At 30.8% G+C, this 23,806-nt stretch overlaps 2 protein-coding genes across 3 annotated transcripts; one reads left to right on the top strand and one right to left on the bottom strand.

The window, feature by feature from the left end:
- Window positions 1–12,423: 12,423 nt before the first annotated feature.
- On the top strand, window positions 12,424–17,179 carry LOC140891071 (uncharacterized). Of its 2 annotated transcripts, XM_073299330.1 has the most exons (12): window positions 12,424–12,598; window positions 12,697–12,768; window positions 12,871–13,038; window positions 13,154–13,210; window positions 13,315–13,377; window positions 13,471–13,539; window positions 13,682–13,774; window positions 14,791–14,895; window positions 14,984–15,061; window positions 15,514–15,636; window positions 16,035–16,140; window positions 16,787–17,179. In XM_073299330.1, the coding sequence occupies exons 3-12, from the start codon at window positions 12,931–12,933 to the stop codon at window positions 16,975–16,977; spliced, it is 993 nt and encodes a 330-aa protein (XP_073155431.1). In that variant the 5' UTR covers window positions 12,424–12,598; window positions 12,697–12,768; window positions 12,871–12,930; the 3' UTR covers window positions 16,978–17,179. The 2 variants fall into 2 exon arrangements, with proteins under 2 accessions (XP_073155431.1, XP_073155432.1); XM_073299331.1 differs by lacking the exon at window positions 15,514–15,636.
- Window positions 17,180–17,779: 600 nt separating this feature from the next.
- On the bottom strand, window positions 17,780–22,333 carry LOC140887511 (protein AE7). The gene is made up of 6 exons (XM_073294776.1): window positions 22,164–22,333; window positions 20,822–20,959; window positions 20,152–20,257; window positions 19,970–20,069; window positions 18,683–18,728; window positions 17,780–18,087 (listed from the first exon to the last, which is right to left on the bottom strand). Exons 2-6 carry the CDS (start codon window positions 20,943–20,945, stop codon window positions 17,984–17,986), a joined length of 480 nt encoding a protein of 159 aa, XP_073150877.1. The 5' UTR covers window positions 20,946–20,959; window positions 22,164–22,333; the 3' UTR covers window positions 17,780–17,983.
- Between the last annotated feature and the right edge of the window lie 1,473 nt (window positions 22,334–23,806).

Raw genomic sequence — 23,806 nt, 5'->3', positions numbered from 1 at the left:
TAAATGACATAATTAAATATTAAAACTTACATGTAATTTTTTATAAAATAACATAATTAAATTTAAAAACACACATAATTAAAATTGACACGTTATTAAAAAATAACAAGTTCATAATTTTTTAAAAAAATTGACAATGTTTTTCAGTTTTTTTATTCTTTTAACAAAAAATTAAATTATTTTCAATAATAATTATAACGGCCAGATTAATCTAGCTGTTGATCTCTCATAATTTTAAAGAAATATAAAGAGTTGGTGAGGACTTCGCCGCGCGCCAACTTCACCGAAAACTTCTATCTGTGGTTTCCTCGACTCTTTGAGAAGACAAGGAAGTTGGGCTTCCGTTGTACCTGCTCTAAAATTATCACGTCCCAAAATCGGGGTCAATTCATTCATAAATCTGAAATGCGTTGTCATTCATAAACTGAATTTGCATTGTCTTTACTATGCTTAAAAAAATAATGTGAGTTGATTTCATAAACTGAACAGATAAAAGAGTCTCACACAGTGGCTAAAATATTAAAAACTGAACAACAGAAATCACGATCAGTCTTCACCAGCCACAAAATTGGATTTGTCCATCTTCCTCGGTTTTTTCTTCGTTCTTATCTGAGATGGTTTTCGGGTGGGTGGGTGGGTGACTGATATGATCATTACTCAGTAAATAAAGGAAACCATCTCAGCTTTTAAATCATTTTAACAGTGTCGCATATACATATACGTAGGGGTGGGCACGGGTCGGGTAATTCGGGTTTCGGGTAGTTCGGGTCGGGTACCCGATTAGTCGGGTAGTGTTTTGCACTACCCGAAACCGAACCGACAACCTCGGGTACTCGACTAGTCGGGTACCCAATTAAATCGGGTTCGGGTCGGGTCGGGTCGGGTTCGGTTTTAACCTTGTGCCTAATGAAGAAAAATAATTTTAATTTTCTTGCTCTTTTTTTATTAGTGTCAATTTCAAAAACAAAAAAAATGAGCATGAAAAAATCATTTGAATCATAGGTTTCCAATTACGACAAGATTTTCCCATGAAAGAATGAATAATAAATAAAAACAAAAATTATGAAAAATAATTTGATTAAGATTTAAAAAAATCAATTTCAAAAAAAAAATTTAAATATCATTTGATCCAAATTTACAATATGACCGGGTTTTCCAAATGAAGGTTAATATCAATCAAATTTATTGAAATTAATGAGCTTATTCCTATTCCAAAGCCCATATATATATATATATATATATATATATATATATATATATATATATATATATATATTTTAAAAAAATAATAATTGGATAGTCGGGTACCCGATCGGGTATTTCGGGTAGTATTTTATTACCCGAAACCGAACCGATTAAGTTTTAGTCGGGTTTGGTTAATACCCGAACCCGATTAAAAACCCGATCTATCCGAATTTTGCACCCGATCGGTTTCGGGTCGGGTCGGGACCCGAACTACCCGAACCGATTGCCCACCCCTACATATACGTATCAACACAGAACAGAACAAAACATAACATAACAATAATTCGGTATTTATCAATAATATATAACAGAAATCAATTTTATGTACTAAACTGACTTTTGAAGTTCGTGGTCTAACTGATACCAGTCTCTTATATGATAATCTTCTACAAGGTGAGACTAGTAATCAGAATTCAGTAATGTTCAGAATATATATTCTTACCACTAGTTCACAAGTTTTAGTGCATTCAGAAACTAGTATATTTGAAATCCGGGCTTTGAAAACAAAACATACGTGTTGGAATAGGTTTAAAACATAATATCAGATTTTAAAACAACAAGCCCACTTACAGTCGATTGCTGAGCTGATTTGGTTGTTCTTGAAACTATTCTGCACTTGCTCAACTGGACACTCGCTCAACTGACTGCTTTCTTGCTCAACTGCTCTTCACTCACTCAAATTTTATGTATTTTTGCCAGAATTTCGTATAACCTATATCAGAAATTTGAGTGCTATTTATAGGGAGAAATCTCACTGTTGGGCTCCCATTTATTGTCCTTAATTGTCATAATTTTGAGTTAATGTGTTAGTTACAAATCTGGAACAGCAGTTGTAGCTCAACTGAATGGTCTGTTGAACTTAGCTCAACTAATCCAGTTTTCTCGACTGATATAGTTTCCACAACTGGTCCAGTTCTCTTTAGTCCAAATGACAAATTTCTCCCCATTAACCTAACTGATTTTTGGGTTCTCACAAAAATAGTCTTGATCCATAAATATTCTTATAACACAACGTTTTTAATCTCTGGACATTCAAATTTATTACACAACTAGCTCTCCAAGTAAATTTTATGGTTAAAGAACAACAATGTCTAATGTTGTATTTTTTGAAGTTTAGAGATTAAATATATTATATTCAAAACACTATCAAATACGAAAAATAACAGCGAGCATAAAAATGTTAGGTTGCGCTTGGATGAAAGTATTTTAAATCTATGGATTTCGATCACAATTTTAGTGTTAACAATGAAACATAGAAAAATATTAAATTCATAACTTAATTATTTACACATTAGTTAGATGGATTAAAATAGATTTCAAATCACCACTTTATTGGATAAACTTAAAATCCATCATAATTATCATGAATTACCATATAAACATAAAAGAAGTGGATTTGATGTTTATGGTGTACTTCTCTAAACAACAAAAATGCATTTGAAATTCATGAATTTGAAATACTTTTGTTCAAGCACAACCTTAAAGTTATGGATATAATATTTGTATATTAAAATAAGAGTTATTTGCACCAAATACCCCTGTGAAATATTGAAAATACACACTTCTACCCTGTGAAATTTTAATAGACATCTTCAACCTTAACCTTTTATAAAATTAGCACACGTGTCCTTTCATATGAGTGATTGTTGCGCATGCGCCACTCATGCAACTGGGCAAACATTTTGATTTTTTGCACCAAATATCCCTGTGGAATATTAAATATACATATTTGACCTCTTGAGAATATAATTTTTAAATCTATTCAATTCATAATATACAATTTTTATAAAGATCCAATTATGAAATATTTATCAAACATTTTTCATTTTATTAATTTTTATTTTTATTTTAAATTTATTATTCTTAATAATTTGTTTCTAAAAAATATATTATTATTTTATATTGCTATCGTTATTTTATTAAACTTACTTCGTGTTTTCAACTTCTCCATTCAACATGCATTCATAAATAAAGATTTAAATGCCTAAAAGTACCAAAATATTGAACCAAACTGATAAGTTCATGCATAATACTTTTTCGATTTAGGACTATATAGTATTGAACCAAAATTTTTATTTTTCGAAAATATGCATTGCACAATTTGCATTAAATAATAAAAAATAAAGTGGTTATATAATAATAAAATTTACTATTAAAATATATTTTTTCGAATAACTAATACTAAGATATATAACTAATATTTTTCAAAGTTATTTAATTAAAAATATTATTTTATTCAATTAAATATAGAATTAATAGTAAATATTATCTTTTTATAACCATTTTTTTATTAGTTATTGCAAACTGTGCAATGCATTTTCTCAAAAATTTAGATTTTGATTCAATATTATATAGTTTTAAATCGAAAAAATAATATGTTTGAACTAATAATTTTAGTTTAATATTTTTGTATTTTTACGTATTTAAATCCTTGTTTATGAATGTATATTTAATAGAAAATTTGGAAAAATGAAATGCGTTTAATAAAATAATGATAGCAAGATAAAATAATAATATTTTTTTAGCAAACAAATTAATTAAAAATAATAAATTTAAAATAAAAATAAAAATAAATAATAAATGTTTGATAAATATTTTATAATTGGATCTCACTAAATTTGTGTATTATTGGTTGAACAGATTTAAAAAGCATACTCTCAAAGGATAAAATATGTATTTTTAATATTTCGAAGGGGTATTTGGTACAAAAAAAATCAAAATAGTTGTTCAGTCGCATGAGTAGCGCATGCGCAACAATCAATCATATAATTGCTAATTTTATAAAAAGTTAGGATTAAAGATGTCTATTAAAATTTCACATGGAAGAATTGTATTTTTTAATATTTTACAGAGGTATTTGGTGCAAATAACTCATTAAAATAATATTAACCTAATTAGTATATATTAGTATTGAGTTTTTATTCATTAATTGGGTAATTAATTTTTTTTTGTTGATATATTATATCCATATCATTTGAAGAATAATTTTATGATGATTTTAAATGTTTTAACGAATAAAAATTTAGTGTTAGAATGTTTAATAACAAAAAAACGTTTATATATAGTACTAAAATATAGAAACTAAAATTGCACTTTTCCTGCGGAACATTGAATACATCAATATTTTATAGCTTCTTATCATTATTTTAAGGTAATGATATAATACTGATAAAAATGATATAATATAAACAAGAAATGGGAAAATTGTTTGTTTATCTTGTAATTTTGCCGCTTTATGATTTTTGTTATCTGTCCTTCAAATTTTACTTTTAACCATGTGTCTTCTAATATTGATAATTTTAGTTATTTTCATCCAAATTTCATTTTTAGTTATACATATTCTAATAATTGACAATTTTAGTTTTTTTAAGGGTTAATTGCCAATCACTCCCTAAACCAATTTATAACTTATTTATAAATCCCTACATAAATAAAATTTACTTTCAACTCCTTGGAGAGAGAAACTTTTGTTTATAAATACCAATTATACCCTTATCTCTTAAAATTCTTTAAAAAAAATGAGAGAATGGATAATAAAAACAAAACTAATCCAAATAGTATAAATATAAAAATTCAAATTAAAATCAAAGAATATAAACCATATCATATACATGCTTATGTTGATACAGGAGCAAGTATGTGTTTAGGAAGCAAACATATACTTCCAAATCATTATTGGAAGAAATATGATAAATGATTAAAAGTTCGAATAGGAGATGGATCAATAATCATGCTTGATACAGTAGCAGAAAAATTAAAAATAAAAATTGAGAAAACAAAATTTGTAATACCCATTATATATCAAATAGAATCAGGAATGGACATTATAATAGGAAATAACTTTTTAAGAGAATATCTTCCTTTTACACAATTTGAAAATCACATAACTTTAAACAAAGGATCATCAATGATTTATATTCCTAAAATACGAACAACATTTCGTGTAGGAAATGAAGGATTTACAAAGAATTTTCATAAACGAAATACAAATCCAATAGAACTAAAAATAGAAAATATTTTAACAATTAATCATGAAAAAGAAATCATGAAGAAATTTCATTATATTTGTTCTGAAAATGATGATGTAAAAATATTCAAAAAAGATGTTCAAGAATTACTAAAACTTAAGATAATCATCCCAAGCAAAAGTTCACACTCTTCACCAGCCTTTTATGTCAGTAAGAAAGACACTGATAAGAAAAGAATGGTAATTGATTATCGAAAAATAAATAATGCAACAATTATGGATGAATATTACATCCCAAACAAGAATGATTTACTATCTTATATAGGAGAAATGAAATATTTCTCCAGTTTAGATTGTAAATCAGGATTCTGGCAAATTCAGCTAGAACCACAAACACAATTACTTACATCATTCAGTTGTCTAAAATGACAGTATCAATGGACTGTATTACCTTTCGGACTTAAACAAGCACCAGGTATCTTTCAAAGATATATGAATGAATCTTTTAAATCATATGTAGATTTTTGTTGTGTTTATATAGATGACATATTAATTTATTCAAAAACACTAGATCAACATTATAAAAACCTCATGACAGTATTAGATATTTGTCATAAAGATGGAATTATACTTTCTGAAAAGAAAGCACAATTGTTTAAAACAAAAATAAATTATTTAGGATTACAAATAAAAGAAGAAAAACATTGTTTACAACAGCATATACTTAAGAAAATTCACGATTTTCCTAGTGAAATCAAGGATAAAGATCAATTAAGAAGATTTTTAGGATTATTAACTTATTCTGGAAATTACATTAAGAAACTTGCAGAAATCAAAAAACCTCTTCAGGCAAAACTTAAACAAGACTATAAGTGGAAATGGTCTAAAGAAGATACTAATTATATTGATACTATTAAAAAGAAGATAATTAGTAATCTTCCCGAATTATATTTTTCTTCAAATAAAGACATAATAATAATTGAAACAGACGCCTCAGATGAATACTGGGGAGCATGTTTAAAAGCTTATACAGGAGAAAGAAATTTAGAAAAACTTACTAAAACAGCTACTAGGAATAATGAAGAATTATGTAATTATACATCAGGAACTTTTCAAGGTGCACAACTAAATTATCATTCAAATGAAAAAGAATTATTAGCTTTAATATATACAATTAGAAATTATGAGATTTATCTTATTTCTAAATCGGTTTTAGTAAGAACGGATAATATGAATTTAACATATTTCAAGACAAGAAAAATATCAAGAAATGCAGGGAGAAATGCAGCAAGGTTAATTAGATGACAATTGGAATTGAACCATTATCAGTTCGAGATCCAGCATGTCAAAGGAACGAACAATTCATTATCCGACGCATTAACTAGATAACTTCATCCAAATTATACTATCCGTAGTACCAGAATAACAAAAGAGATCCTAAGTGATCCAGAAAATGACTGCGAGTCATCCGAACATTCCTTAGAAAGAATGGGAAATATAAATTGATGAAATGAGATTTATATTAAAAAACATGAATTATTTTATGACTTCAAGTCATCCAAACATGCCTTAGAAAGCATGGGGAATATAAATTGATGAAATGGGATTTATATTCAGAAACATGAATTACTCTATGAGTAAAATAATCAATCTCATGAAGATTGGTTTAATTTTGCAAAAGAATTCATAAATGCAATGATACGCATAATAAAACTATCCGAATTACTCACGATGAAGAGTTAAATTTCTAACCATATAATATATATATATATATATATATATATGTTTCTTGTGCAGGATTGAGCAATTAGATCAATTAAAAGAACAATTGATTGACATAGATGAAGAAATTCAGATTCTTCAACAAAGGAAAAAGAATATAAATGGAAAAATTCAGAGGATAAAAGAAAAGATGACAACCTCGTCATCATCATCCTCACTAAGAACACCAATCAAGTTAGCAACTCCATTTGACAAAATAATGGAGATGAATGAAAAACAATCAGTGGTCACAGCCAACACTGATAACAAAGAAAAAGAAAAAGGAAAAGAAAAATAAAAGAAGAAAGAACCGGTGGTCACAGCCAACACCGAGAAAAATGAAAAAGAAGAAAGGACGTTTTAAAGCGCCCTTGAAACAAGAGAAAGAAAGATGGTCAATCTGCGACCACAAAAACCAATTTTTGAAAAAACAAATTTTCCAAAAAAACTCAAAATCGAATTCTTTGAAACACTAAACTATTTGAGAATAGCCAAACCATCTGCAGGATCTTGGCTACAAACTTGTGACACACAGAGCATATCAAGAGCAAGAACACTACAAGGTGCTCTAGCGCATGAAGTCGCAAGATTCTTTTCAAATGGATTATTAAGCGGAAGTCAGTCCCAACAATCAAGAGATAGAACTATTTTCATATCAACTGAGAAATAGTATTATCCAGTTCAAGAAAGCAGTCTTCAAGGACGAACCAGTGTTAACATTAAGTATTCATTCAACCCTTCCAGATTGGGAAAATGACAAATTCTATCAACCGATGATATACATTCAATGTCGAAAAAACAAAGACAAGTTCTTATTTGAAGGATCAAATGAAGAGAAACCAGTAATGGATATCTCAACACTTCCTGAGATAAGAATAAAGACATTGATTGACATGATCTCAAAGACAGGAAAGATTGATGGAAACTCAAAGGTTAAAATAAATTTTGCAACCAGTAAAATTTAATTAACCACTGAACACAAGGAGACAATCCAAAAGAAAGAACAAGTCATGTTAGCTCAATTCGAAGCTCCAATCTATGAAGCAAGAGTTGACATGACCCGAGAAACCCAACAAATGCTATGTCAAAGACTAAGAACAATGATTTCCACTCACAAATGTGGACATTTTCAACCCATTCAGACAGAAGAAGCATCTGTCAAAGAGGACAAACCAGCTGTCAAAGAAGACAAACCAATAAAGAAATGGTCCGAATGTACCAGTGATTCAGAAAGTGACACAATGTAAAAACAAATAAAATCGTGGACCACACCACATGTGAAAGGCATCCACTCAGATGTAAAATGAGCTATTTTCCATTATGTAGTATGGTCCCCCTCTTCCTTTATTTTTACTACTGTATGTGTTTCTCCACACCTATAAAAGGAGATGTTTGTGTTGTAAATGGAGAAGTGAAGTTTTAGTATCTCTCTCTTCTTAAGTTTCTTACAATCTGGTTCATATAAGACATATGAAAACTATCAAAAACTAAGAAACATAAAATCAGAAACAAAATTAAGCCTTATGACTAATAACTAAACAAGCAGGGCGTAAGAAGGATAAGGTTGGAAGTCAACCATTGAAGATTCATGGTTAGAGTAAACCTGGAAATCCATAAAGCAAGTACCAGTTGATCAAGTGATCGTTAAGGGAAAGCAAGGATTTGGCCTCTGCTCAAAACCAAGACTCATTCAATCAAGGTAACCTTCCCAAATCTCCTGCAGCCCTTAATTTAAAGAAATAGTCAAAATACATTAATCATGTCATCGTCCTTTATAAGAAATGTAAGATTAATAATAAAAAACTGGTTTGAAATAGAAGATGATCATGAATATGATACATTTCATGAATATCGTTTGAATACTTCTGATTTAACCATATTTGAATCAATTTATCAACTAAAATTTGTAATAATAACCTATGAATGGAACCAAATTAATCGGAAAACATTTATCTGTTATAAATAAATCAGATCTGTAAAACATGAATGAGAAATTCATAGATCTGTAAAACATCATAGAACATGAATGAGAAATTCATAAGAATTAAGAATTCCGCAACCTGGTATCAGAGCGATTAAATAAAGCAGATTATTAATGTCTGGATTAACTTTATATATTGAGATTAAAAATTTATTTGATAAAATAATCTTACTAAAAGATTTACGTCAAATAGATCAATTATGGAATAAAATAAAAGATCTCCAAACCTTTTATTTCAAAAATCATAAAAAAGAACATTTTTCAAGCAACTGAAAAATGATAATTCAAATTTCTGAAAACGATGAAATTGAAGACATAAAAATATGTTATGAATAAGAACAAACTTTGTTATCGAAATCCGATCAACAAAAACAAAATAATAAAAGTAACAATTTTTACTAAATGAAAAATGTATGAAAATACAAAAATGAATATCTTTAATTTATATTCTCAAAATATAAATTTTGATATAGAAAATTGTGAAAACAATTTGAAACATCTTAAAAATTGTCAATCTTCAATTGATAGTTTCGAAGATTTTCAGAATTTATTAGAACAGATAGATTCAACAAAAAAGCTTTTAATAGCCTTAAGAAAATTAAGAAGTTCTATCATCTGTTAAAATAACAGAAGTAACAATTCCAAATCAAAATAGTCAGATTGATAAATCTGAAGAGAACCAAGAGTATAATTTGAATATTATATTTAATCAGAATAAGTTTGCTGAGATACAGAAAACAGGGTTTTCTAATTCAAAAACAAATCTAATAGACCAACCAGGAATATTAAGCAAGATTTCAAATTTTATTAATCCCAGAAAAAATTTAATTTATTATTCGATTCGTACAAAAGAACGATCTTGTAAAATAAATAACGAATCAAGGTCTAATACTCTGAAGTTATTAACAACTCAAGATATTGATACCATCATGGCAAAAGCCAGTGAAAAAGAACGATCTGAACTGAAATATGTTCACATTGAAGGAATCGAAATAATAGTATCAACTCACTACCGAGAAGGAATAGATACACCAATTGAAATCACAGTTCGTGACAAAAGGATACGTAATTTTGAGGATTCTATCCTTGGAAAAATTGAAGGAAACTTATGTTACAAAAAGATGAAATTTTGTATTTATCCACAATACAATATATCTCTTTTTGATAAAAACATAAATGACATTTTAACATTAGATTATTACTTTTATAGAAATAATCTTATATTAACAGGAAACCATCCGATCAATATAAACTATGTTGTCGGTTTAGCAATAAGTAATAATTCTCAAACAGGAATAATTTCAACAAAACCAACTATTTCTGTTGAAAGAATGTTTGAAAATATTACAAAAATTGAACACCCTCGAAAAGCATTTATTGAAAAAATAAATCCCTATAAAAGATGGAGTTCACATGACCTCCCAAATCACAAAACAGTCTGTACCAAGAAGATCATTATCATTTGCTAGAAATGATGAAGATATTCTTGAAAAGATTGGAACCATGAATCAAAATATTCTTAAAATTAAACAAGCTATTGTTAATGAATCAACCTCATCGCAATGACGTCCTTAATAAAATTAGAAAAAGATCTAGGAGATTTAAAAAATAATATCAATAAGATCAATCTATCAATACAAGAATTAGAGAAGAATTTCAAAGAATATATTGATTTAGCAACGACTAGATTAATAATTGAACAGGAAAGACATAGTAATGAAATATTAAACTATCTTAAAGAAGTTCTTCCAATAGATAAAGGAAAAAAGAAAATGGAAGAAGAACCATCATTCAAAATTGAATCATGGTATAGAAATCCCCTTAGTTATGGCAAACATAAGTATGGAGATGTTTAGTGAAACAGACTCATCTGATTTTGAACAAATAAGAGTAAATACAGAAGAATTATATCATTCACATCAGGAATCAGAACAATACAGAGATATGGATATTTCAGAATCAGAATATGAAGATGATTCTAGACCACGATTAAATCTACGAACGAATGTAGAAGGTAGTGGTGGAAGAGATGATGAAGAATTTAAATATAACAGAGACCAATACTCTGGATCTTATAAAGATGTTAGAGATATTTTTGAGAATCAAAAACATCAAGATTTGTGAAATATAATATCTTAGATTTAGGTTGTTCAACAGCCAAAGAAAGAAAATCAAAGATAGATCATTGGGCAAATGAACTATCAGTACAAATTCAATTAACATCATTATTAGACAAAAGTGAGAATATTCAAGTTTTAACTCATGAGATGATAAAAATGACACTGGTAGGAGCAGTAAGAACTTGGGCTGAAAACCTAGTAATTATTAATCTACCACAAGAAATGACAGGACATCGATATTTCGAACTATTTGTTGATGTCTTGTACCAAGAATTTTTAGGAGTTTCTAATAATGATGCTAATTTAGTAGCAAAAAATATAGAACAAAATAGAGCAATTTTTATTCTGGATAATATAAAATTATGTAATCTATGTTATCTAGAAGAATTTATATGTGATTATGAAACAAACTATTATCAGTTAATAGATGCTGATAAAAAAGAGCATTATAAATTAAGTATTTTTAATAAAATACCTAATATACCAATAAATAGATGAATTCTTAACTAGTGTTTATGCCAAAACACTAGGAGGAGCTATTAAATTTATTAAAGATGTTATAACAAAGAAATTTCATGAAGTAACATTAAATAAAAGAATATCCAAATCTTACAAACAAAACAATAAACTTTGTTGTGACAAAATGGAATTCACAGTAAAAGAATACGATTGTAAAACAAACATGTCACACAAACATTTAAAACGACAGAAACATAATAAATTAAATAAACCTTACAAATTTTTTAATAGAAAATTTATTCCCTATAAGAAAAAGAAATTTAGAAGGAATTTCTTCAGAAAACCTTATTATAAAATTTTTTATAAAAAGTTTGATAATAAAAAAACCACATTGCTCAAAAGGTAAAGGAAAGAACTGCACATGTTGATTGTGCAATAAAGAAGGTCATTATGCAAATGAATGTCCAAAACGAAACGAAAAGAAAAATAAAGTTAAACTTCTTGAAGAAATATATACTATTGGATTCTATCCAGTAGAAACAATTGAATTTTCATCCGACGATGAAAATATTTATTATCTTGATGAATCAAGTGAATCAGATTTTGAATCCGATTCCACATTTGATAATTTAAGAAATAATAATGATTAAAATAAAGACAAGAGCATTTTCGGAAAGACAAATATAGTGAGTAAATTGAAACTTATGTTTGATTTAGAAAGTTATCTACAACGTGCCTTTTTTTAATCGAAAAGGTTGATTTGACACATCAATGTTGACTTCGTCTCACTTCGGTCGAAAATAAAATTAAAATTACCTAAAAAACAAATATAATAAACTGGATTGATAAAATAGAAAATCCAAATGAAGGAAAATACAAGGTGTAAAAAAAAAGTCCTTAAAAAAATTAATTAAATTGTGTTGTCGATGTATTTGCATGTGCGTGTGGAAGGCCCGGGGGGAAATTGATGAGTTAAAAGGCGTCTTGATTTTGATTTAACCCCGCCGTCTCATACATTTTTGTCTGAATATTTCTTGGCAAGGCTTGCCACTGGTATTGCTTTAGGTAATGGTGAATATCTCATTCTATTGTCATCTAGCAATCATGGGCATGGCAACCCAATCTATTTGCCTAACGTTGGTTGTATGATTTATTTGTTACAGCCAACCCTTTTCGTCTAATAACTTATCGGCAAACGTGAATGCATGCATCGTTGAAACTTGAAAACGAGCCAGGCACGAAACCTGTTCGACGAATGTTCTCGTAGTATATTCAAACGTAATATGTATTTTTAGTTTGTGGTATCAGTTATTCACATAAATGGGCTTTTCCATCAGATATATATAAACGGACTACGGTAGCAGTTTTTGCATTTTGAGAAGTAGCAGTGATAGTGAATGGATAACGGCAAAAGACTTGAGCTGACAAGTTTGCTAGAAATTCTTCCTCCAGTTGAGTTCTGCTGCATCTATGGGTCCTCCCTCCATCCAAACAATTTGGACAAGGTGTCCTTTTCCTTGTCCTTTTCCTTTTCCTTTTCCTTTTCCTTTTCCTTTTCCTTTTCTTGAAGTTACCAACAACACACCTTCATTGGTTTTTATGTTTGTTTTGTTTTTCCAGACATCCATGATAGATTACATTCTTGGTGTGGCAGACCCCCAGCAATGGCATGCAGAGGTAATTGCGGATTGTTCCTTGAAACGAAGAATCTCTTCATTGTCTTGAATTTTGTAATGTGTTTATTTTTATCGCTGATGGATGATATTCTTATTTAAATTAAGAATCTTAAAAACAATCCGAGCCATTATGCGTCTTGGATGGTGCGCCTTGGTGGAGCACGACTGGTACTGCTTTTATCTTCTCGTCTTAAATATGGTGTGCCTTGGTGAAGCACGAGTGGTGGTTGTTTTATTCTGACGTGATGTTTGGTTAGATAGATCACTGATGTTGCTGATGATATTGGGGTTGGCGTACACTTCAACCCATTTGTAACTCATAACGACAGGGTAAACAAGCTCTATTAGATAAAATATTTCTTGGCTATTTCATCTATATTATTTTGAGTGCTAAAATATACTTGGATGTTTGAACTACTTACAGATAATTTTGTTTACTTGCTCTGAAATTTTTATGCAAATTCTTTTCTAGAGGTTCAAGTATGGTGTTGTCCGAATGCATGATTTGGTTCAGGATGTTTTAGGATGGGAGAGGTTCTATTTAAGTGGCCGTCTGCAGAAACCGGTGTGCCATTCTCTTTCTCATGGTTGTCTTTTATCTTTTTTCCATTTTCATGTGTGCTAATGTGAAGTTATCATCCACTGTGCAAGTAATTACGTTTTCCACCTCACTGTTACCTGCTTTTGGCCATTCCTCTGGTTTCTTGAATAACTAACTGTGACTTGGATTTTCAAGCCACTTGATTCTTTGTTCAAAATTTTGTAATTGATAATGGTTCACTACAAATAAATATTTTGGTTATAAGAATTACAACTTATAAACATTTGGACTTTTTAAAAAAATTTGTCACTAGTATGAATTTGAAAATTACTCTTGCAATTCATTGATGAAGCTAGGTCAAAGAAATAAAAATATCTATCTTGTATCTCTCAAAAGGCTACATGTTGAAGAGAAATTTGAGAATTGGAACTCTGTTATCATTGCAATTATTTTTGTTGCTTTTTTGCTTTAGATTTGATTTATTTTGTGGGGTTTTAAGGGGCACTGCCAATGAAGAGTATGAAGGAAATAAGAAGAGTGATGGAATGGAGAGAATATGTGTTTGAAAGACTTGGAAAAAAACAGGATTAGATCTGGACGCCTCAATTGTATCTTGTGGATATTCTGTAGGAAGAATATTATTGTTTTCAATGGCATGGAGAGCTATAATTTGACTATTTGAGCTAACAAACATTTATCTCCTTTTGTTTCTTCAAGTGCTAACTCTGTGCTTGTATTATTTTGTGGGTTGATATATTGTTGTGATTGTATTTGATTGTGCAGTCGTATGTGTACCATTTCTGCCTTCTCCCATAGTTAAATTATGAAACTTTCGTTTACGTGAATTATCGTATGACAGCAATTAAATATGTCGACGATTCATATTTAACTAATTCTTTTAATTTATTTTATTTTTGCAATCATTTATTTTATCACTTTAGTTCCACTTTTCCCAATATGTTGTATTCTTTAGGTAGATAGAGGCACACATATTAGATTCATATCTTCCATATGACATCATAGAAATTTCTATTTTCCAGGTTAATATCATTTTGGATTCCTTGGGTATAGCAGAACTGAATTCCGTAAATTTGAAGGCTGCAACCTCTGCAGCTCTCCTCCTTTTACCTTCAAAATTCAGTGAGGTTTCATCACAATTACCGTTTATATATTTTTTTGTCTGGTGTGAGGAAAATCATGAAGCATTTATTGTATAATATGTCAAAAATGCAGGAGGAATTATATGCCAAAATATGTGGTCTCTCATACACGGGGGACATTCGAATGCTTTTTGCAGAGGATAAAAACAAGGTAAAAATGATGAAAACACTAACAATCAACTTCGAAGAGAACTTAACTTTGATTTCATGCATGTCTTATGCTTATGAAACTGCATCCCTAGCGCTTCAATCATCTATACAATCCTACACATTTAATTGTCCTACATAAATGATGGTAAAAGCCCTCCACTTGCAAGGCATTAAAGTTTTAGCAGGCTATTTTGATCTCAACCAACAATTAAAATTTATGAGCATACAGTGAGGATAAGTATATCATAATCAATTAAATATTAATTGAGAGAGAGCTCCTAATCTAAAGTTGTGTTCTTGAAGTTTTATCATGTCTCGTTGAGTTTGTCACCGTGGCTATTCTAAAAATGGCTACATTAGCGAATAATGAAAGATAAAAGATCATTTTAGCTGTTACCATTTCTACCTTAAAATAATGTAAACATTCTTTTTTTTTTTGTTTCCATTTGTCAGGTGAAAAAGATTGTACAAGGACAGTTTAATTTATTCCAAACTATGTATAAACCAACGCTTGAAGAATATGCTGCCCAGGACTTGCTTAGATTCTCATCTTCAGCACAAAAAAATATAATGCAGGTTAAACAAATCTTTGAGATATGTTTATAAAACTAATTTTCACGGTTAAGAGTTGATTTTCTCTTCACTATCCTACTATCCCCTTGTTAATCAAACTGAGTTGTTATGTATGTGCATGTTGTATGAGCTTGGAAATAATTGAATGTAGAACTTGGAATTTTGAAAGTTAATGGTGCATTGAGGACTGAGGAGTTATTGACATAACTCCTTAAAATAGGAGACATGTTGAAAACATCAATGTCTGATGAGTTTGAGTTATGACTTTTATCAGACTTTTACAATATTTGAAGTGTATTAATTTGTGTGCTTTTAAAGTTTATGTAATTCATTGGTTTTTTAGGAGGTTATTACGTAATGGTGTCTGTGAACATATTTTATCTATTTCTTTGTCAAACCAGGACTGCCAGTTGTCTACTGTTTCTTCCTTAGTATCATCCCTTCCTTGGCAACTCAGAGGTCTCATGGGTTCTAAACTTGGAGAAAATAAAATTATTGATGGAACTGGTATGATTTCTGACCATCTCAGACAGTCGGTTCCTATGAAATATATGTCTCTCTCTTTTAAGAAACAATTTAATTAATTAGTATTTGGCATGACAATTTTACCACATCCTCAAATTCAATCAATGCATTTGAGTTGAATTTTCATGTCTGATTTCCTCGAGATCTTTAATTTGTTACGATTTTCACAAGATTGAATGCAGTATTTGATTTTATTTATGTTTTGGGAAAATGTTTTCGCGTAATATAAAGTAGTTTTGGAAAATAAAAGGAGAATGTTTGGTATTATTTTCAGAGTTTTTACAGTATATTAATAAGTATTTTGTTTGGTAAATATTGTTAAATAAATTTGAATTTGTATTTGTGTGGATGTCAATTAATTTTAGATATTTTAAAACCATAAAATCAGTATATTTGATTGAAGTATAATACAGTAATAAACTATATATTTGAGAAGTGGTTAAAAAGTTGAATTGCATGTAAGAAACATGCTTCAAATGTGTGGAAATTGATTAGGAAAAAAAAAAACCAAAAATAAAGTGATGGTGTTTGTTTCATTCTGGGGATGAAAAATGTGTTTATAGAGGACTAAAACCAAACAAAAGGTAACGTAAAGTATTTCATGTGATAAGGAGGCTTCTTTCTGCAGATCGAACGGCGCAGACGGTGGCGATCGATTTCAAGGAAGAGGTTGCAGAATGCGTTCGCAAGATTTTGAGACGGAAAGTTGCAGTTTCCAGTGCGAGACAGGTTGTTGCTGGTCTGTTGACTGGTGGCGTCGTTCATGGCGTAAGATACCTCGGAAGCAAAATGCTGAAGGCCTGCAAATCTTGGATGTAGTGGCTCTTTTTTTGCTTCTTCATAAGTTGGAATACAATGGTTCAGATAAAAAAATGTTGGAATGCAACGAGTTGTTAGAGCAATGTTCGACAATGTGAGGAAGTTAGTGTGGTGTAGTTGATGATTTGACCATACGATGATGTTAGGGTTGATAACTTCATTGTATTTTCTTAAAGTTGTGTGGTTGTTGTAGTGGTGATGTTGAAATATTATTTTTTTATTTCATTAAATAATTATTATTTAAAAACATAATAAAATTGCACATAAATATAACAAATTAAAAATACACACATTAAAATTTAAAACTTGAAATACAAAAGCACACAAAATAAAAAAATACATGGAATAACAAAAGACATGAAATAAAAATACACGAAATTTAAAAAATTACCTATTAAAATATAATGAAATACGAACGAAAAAAATTATTGATTGAATTTTTTCGAAGAATCTTGCATCTTCATGTAATATTGATGTTGAATGTCAATCACTCTTGAATCGTTAACATATTTCTCCATGATTCGATTTCTTGCTCCATCTCGCACGTGGGAAATCCTCACCCTTAGGAGGAGAGAGGAATCAAAACGGACGAAGAAGATGCACTTCCTCGAGCATTCCTCGCCCGTTGGGCATGCTCTTAGGGCTATCGAGTATTTTTTTAGTTTACATAGAAAGTTTTTTCAAAAACCATATTTTGCTCGTCTAAATCTGAGTACCCTTGTCAGCATCTCGGGTGTTATGTTTACGACGGCAATGATCAGATGTGAAATGCATAGTGCATCCTACTATCTTGTATACTATCAAAAAATCTCATGGTGCATCCTTTCATTCATATGTGAAACTAATAAGATTGATGTGCAGTCTGTCGACAAAATCGAGTTTTCACCACCGACCAAAGTAAGCATGAATTAACAAATAGCAATCCAAGTGTTTATTTTGTACATAAATATGAAACAACCTTTTCATGACTAAGAAAACATGAATCATGTAGCTTTGCAAAAATTCATCAATATTCATAAGATGGTGCCAAGCATTCCTCAACCATTCCAACGACGTGGGGATTTTCCAAAGCTGCAGCAACACGTTCTTTATCGTTCAGCTGTTTATTCACTGCGAACAAAGAAACTGAGGTTGGATAAATATTCCAAGAATTGAAAAATGGCAAGCATCAAATAATTGTGCTTAATCTATTTTATTTGAATAATAACTGCACCATAACTTAAGCCAAAGATGGTGGCCAATACGAGTCATACGACAGATTTACACCTTTAAGCGAAGAAAGATGAAACCAGCAGCTAATACGTGTATACGATGCAAAACAATGGTGGGATTGCCAAATAATTGAAGCTACAGCAGAATTTTTATAAATTCTTATTGGGTATCGGTTTAAAAGTTAAAAGCTTATCATGAAAGGATGTTTAATGGTGCCGAATATTGAATTTTCAAAGAATTACACAATGCTCCTCCAGCCAACCCCAAGATTTTCTATGCTATGTGGGAAGCAATCCTCATGTTAGTGTGGCAAAATGTACCATTTTAGATGCTCAAATAAGTAGTGGGACCCACAAGATCCAATCGTTTTAACCATGGAGTCGAAGTTCTCTAGGTGTAGCCCCAGCAAAAGCTCCACCACAAAAAAAAAAAAAAACAAAAACACACACACACACACACACACACTCAAATGGAGATAGAGAGAGAGAGCGACCTGCAGCTTCTGTGGCATGGGTACCAGGTGCTACTCTGATGTCCACCTGCGAAACATAATAAAGTGACACTGCCATTAGTTTTAGAGATCATGATGAATTGACAATTGAATGCAGCAAACAATAATCACAAGCGTTTGAGGGTTGAAATTACCAAAGTTAAAAAAACACATTTTCTACAAGTTTGATTGGAAAAGTAAATAGCATTAAAATCGGTTGCAAACTTCCAGCATTATCATTGTCAAGAGAATCAAATAACTTTCCATGTCATAACTAACTTCAATCAATCTATACTTACACTCACGCCAACAAAGCCCATTCGTCATTGTTAACATGAATAAAGAAGAAACCCCGCACACGGTTTTTTAGTTGCTGAAAATTTTAAACCATGTTTTAGAAGAGAAAATTCCTCAAGTTGGAGACCAGCAGTATGAGCAAGCTGTGAGAAAATCTCTTCTTTTTTCCCGTTCTGAAACAACTTGGGTGAAATAAAACCAACTAGAAAAGGAAACTGAAACAGCAAATAATGTCTTAAAATTCAACTATCGCACGCTTAAAGAAAAAACATAAAATTCTGGTCATTGAAACATGTTTTAAGGCAGCACATGCATTTCTTGCTACATGTCAGAAAAACAATCAAGGAAAAATAGAAAATGCTCAGTAGAAGTTTTATTTCAATAAAAATGCTCAATAGAAACTACTAACAAATACAGGGAATATTTTGGCTATCCTGGGTTTCAATAATCTTGCATCATGGGAAAAAAGGATTCTAAAATACCTTCCCCAAGAAAAAGGAAAAAGCTACCCTGGAAAAATTTTAAATAAAGGAACAGCCAGAAACCAATTGAGTCATTGACTGATAGATAAACTGAGAATGGCACAATACACAGCTAACCTAAAAGTAAAATGTTTTTTAACATGCCAGAACAGCAACATCTTTCAGTAGAAATTAAAGACATGCAACGAAGCTTGTAAAGACATCTGGTCATACATAAACTTTGCAGCAAAGAATGGAGTGCTGCTCCAAATTAAATCCCATATCATAACATAATGATTTAAGAAGCAGCCTCAAATTTTAAGAACAAGGATTCTCGAAAATAGTGTAATGATTCAAGTATGTTATTGGGTAAATTCCTTCTTCATGTACCTAACTGCATGTGCGAAGTTAAGTTCGACATCAATTTCTAAAAACATAAACCGACATATGAATGGCATCGCGAAATACAAATAATGATTGTGCACCCACTCATTCATCAATAAGGACCAAACAATGAATTATGGAGGCTTACTTTGTATCGAGGCGGCAAACATCGCATGAGTTTAACCCGCAAGCATAAGCCAATTACCGAGACCATGCTGCAATACTCGACCGTTGGAGTAAATGTGACCCTGAAGAAAACCCCTTTTTAATGAGATTGAAAAAGAATAGCAATACCAAAGCAAAAAAACAGAACAAAAAATGAATTTCTACCTTAAGTAGCTCTGCTTGTCATCCACCTCAATTGAATCTTCTGTTACAACCTTCAACTCCTCCAAAGAATGAGGGTGCTCTGGATCTTTTATGTCTCTAATATGATGTGTGAACATTAAGAAGTACAAAATTTCCACACCATGGACACAAAACAATCTCATTTCATATTGTGGTGTTCAACATTTACTAAAAAGTTTATCAACTCACATTAGTGAATTGGGGAGAAAAGGAATCCAAAAGGGACAAAAAAAACCCTTTTCTCACTAACAGGATCTTCGCTGAACATAATTTCATTAAAAAAATTTCTGAAAATCAACACGTGTCTTGAAAAAGCAAACTTCTTGATAACCAGATGGTAATACTCAATCTATGGGCACCTAATGTACATAGAATTAAACTACTAACTTGTACACATTGATCATCAATATTAGCAGCTCTTTGGATGGCCACAACAGAAAGCTCAAGTGTGAAACATGCATGGGTCTATCAAGAAGAGCTTTAGGCACAACGTTCTAGGCAAGAGGTGTCTTAATATTTATGAGATGGCTAAAAAACTTGACACCCTACAAGCAGCCAAAAGCTCCCCCAAAATCAAATTCTTAAAACAAATCGATACTAGAACAAAGCTCAGTGGGCCAAAGAATTAAATCTACATTAAATAAAAGGATATCAAATATTTCTTGTTGGTCAATCGGTTCAACGGCGTATTCATCCAGATCAACTGGTGGGATTCGAGCTCGACGTTCCTTTTTCTCATAAACAGTAGGGTTGGCGTTTATCAATTCCGAGACCATGGTGACCACTTCAACTGAATCATAACCAGATATGATTGGTTCAAACAAATTAACATCACAAGGAAATGGATATGATACTCACATTCCAAGTAATTAACAGGGAGTACTAGATTCGAAAGGCCTTGAATTATTAAAACTCTACAGACTTTCCTTGAAATTTATATTTTCCTCATACTGAATAGGTTTCGATAAATGCTGCAAAAATCACAATTTCAAAAATGTGTTGCATGTGAAAGCAAAACCGTTGTGGATTTAGATATTAAATACGCAAAACCAATTATTGTGACATGGATAATATGCATCTATAGCCAGTAGACTTAGAGAAAGTGGACCGAGAACTTTGTCCTAAATAAACTTATAACCATAAAAACCATAATGACTACAGATAGAGGGAGAGGTTCATTAGACTTAATCAAGATTTTATCTTTCTTCCCTCAAAATAGTGGCGGCCAAGAGCCGCTCAAGACGTATGTACTGATTGAGGCGATGACGTTCACATCAAGAAACAAAACTTGCATCTGTTAAAACACCAGAAGTTATTCAATTCATCTTACTTCTAAATTTACTGTCACCAGACAATAAGCTGAAGAGTGACTAAGGAAAATTCGAAGCATCATGTCCCAGCCAGTACTATAAAAAATTTGGATGATATTCACCACCTTGCACTCAGTTGAAGGCTCAACGCATATGAAAGGTGCAATAAATACGCACTTTTTTCATAAAATACTAGCAATATTAATGCCAGAAGAAAGAAAAATCAATAAGTTTCCTCAAAGTAATTCAGCATAGTCTATCAATTTCAGAAATTTCACTTATCTCAGCCAGCCTATATAAAGATTTCATTGATTAACAAAAGTTGAAAGAAATACGGAAATTCAAAAATCTTTTCTGGAACGGAACAGAAGAGTGACAAATTCAACAATCGGCAAATCACCACAGGGGAACATCAATAATTTGGAACCACGAGAAGAACATAAGGAATTTTCAGCACATTTAAAGTCCACAGCACCATATCCCACAAAATTACCATCGACTTCAGCAGTCGCCAGTCCAGAGGTAAACCGCAAAAACAAACAGAAAACAAATTATAAACAAAATAAAGAGAAACGAAAATAATTAATTAAAAAAAAAGATATGGATACGACGAAAAGCAACAAAAAAGAGGCAAAAGTAGCAGTGGGTGCGATTAGCGGAGATGATTGTTTTGGTCTGTACTACCTTTGTATATTCGAATTTTTGCTTGATAAGCCGATTTTCTTTTGCTAATAAACTGGAATTGTGAACGGCAAGAAGAATAGAGGCTTGATTATCAATTGGAACAAGAACCCTAATAGGCTTTGTTTGGGAGCTTTAGAAATAACGGGAAAGCAAAATATTTGGAAAGAAAAGATTAAAAAAAAAATGGGTTTATTAGGTGAAGTTTGAACTGACACCGTAAAAATATTTCCCCTGTTTTGGAGAACAGGTTAAAAAAAAAAGTGAGGTTGGAAAATAATTATCCGGTATTTCTCCATGTGACCTGAAAGATAACACGATGGTTGCGAGTAAAAAAATGGTGATTGAAAAATAATTGTGGATGGAAAATTTAAAGGGTATATTTTGCATTAAAAAAAAGGTAAGTTTTCCTCCAATTATTTTTCAATCTCTTTTCAATGAATAGACAATAAATTTATACCCAATAGATCCTTCATAAATTATATCAGGTGGCCATTGGGTTTCTCATTTTCCTTTTATTTTTGCGTAATGGATTTTAATTTGTGTAACATGTGTTAATTTTTGTCAAATGAGCCATATAGAAAAGTATGGGTGTCAAATAAGTAATATTGATGAAAAAAAGAACCAAAATCCTAAAAAATCCAAGTTACTAGACTATAACCAAACCTTGAAAAGTTATAAGTATTAAAACAAAAAATATGTCAACTTACAGTACTAAAATTGCAATTTTAATAACTTTGTATGTAAATGAGAAACCAAATTGTTTTAGCATCTAACACAAATCAAGTTAATTTGGTCACTTGTAGAACAATTTGATACAACAAAGTGAATAAATTAAATACTTTTTTCAAGCCAACGGAAAGAGCCAAATGGCAACAATCCCTGCACAGAAGGCCACACTTTGAGCAAGATTTGCAGGCAAACATCCATGGCAGCTTGTGTTACTTTTTGGTGGCTTCTTGTAGACATTTGAGCCCCCTTGAGTCCCTGTCTTTGCATGAACTACTTCCACTCCTAAGCCTTGTGCATTTTCATACTTCCCATTAATATCCGCGCTTAATTTGCCCACATGAAAATTTGTAGCATCTGCCCAAAATACCAAAACAAATTTCACATATATATATAGATAATTAACTGTAAGAAATTAATAGTATGATCAGATAATTGATAATAAACTTGTATATTTACCTGTTTCGACGGACTTCGACTTTCTTGGATCGAAAGCTATGGCCGCTATTAGTTGTGAAAGCAAGGTGAAGATCATGAACCATGAAATTAAGTGGGTTCTCATGGTTAGTGTAGTTTTGTTGGATAAGCTCTAGGGTGAGTTATTTTGATGGAACAAGGTTTATATATATATTAAGTGTGGAACAACTTGGACAGACTGTATATTAAGGGATTTTTTTTTTTGAATTTTTCATAATTTGTTTTTTTTAAATCTTTTTAAATTTTTTTTTTTTTTTTGTGGATTGATTGTTGATGTTGATGCTTTATAAAAAGTTATACAACCAAGAGATCATCAAATAGAAACAGTGGAATCTCAACTTTTTAACATTTGAGTGTAAAGAAGCATAGTGCAAAACAAAAGTAGGAGACCAAGCTGTCAAAAATTAAAATGATCAATTAGAGGAAAAAAGGGTTTGCAT

The sequence above is a fragment of the Henckelia pumila genome, chromosome 3, assembly GCF_033568475.1.
Source record: "Henckelia pumila isolate YLH828 chromosome 3, ASM3356847v2, whole genome shotgun sequence".
Classification (NCBI taxonomy): Eukaryota; Viridiplantae; Streptophyta; class Magnoliopsida; order Lamiales; family Gesneriaceae; genus Henckelia; species Henckelia pumila.
Note: the sequence above shows the minus strand (reverse complement) of the source record. Positions and strands in the feature narration are given on the sequence as shown.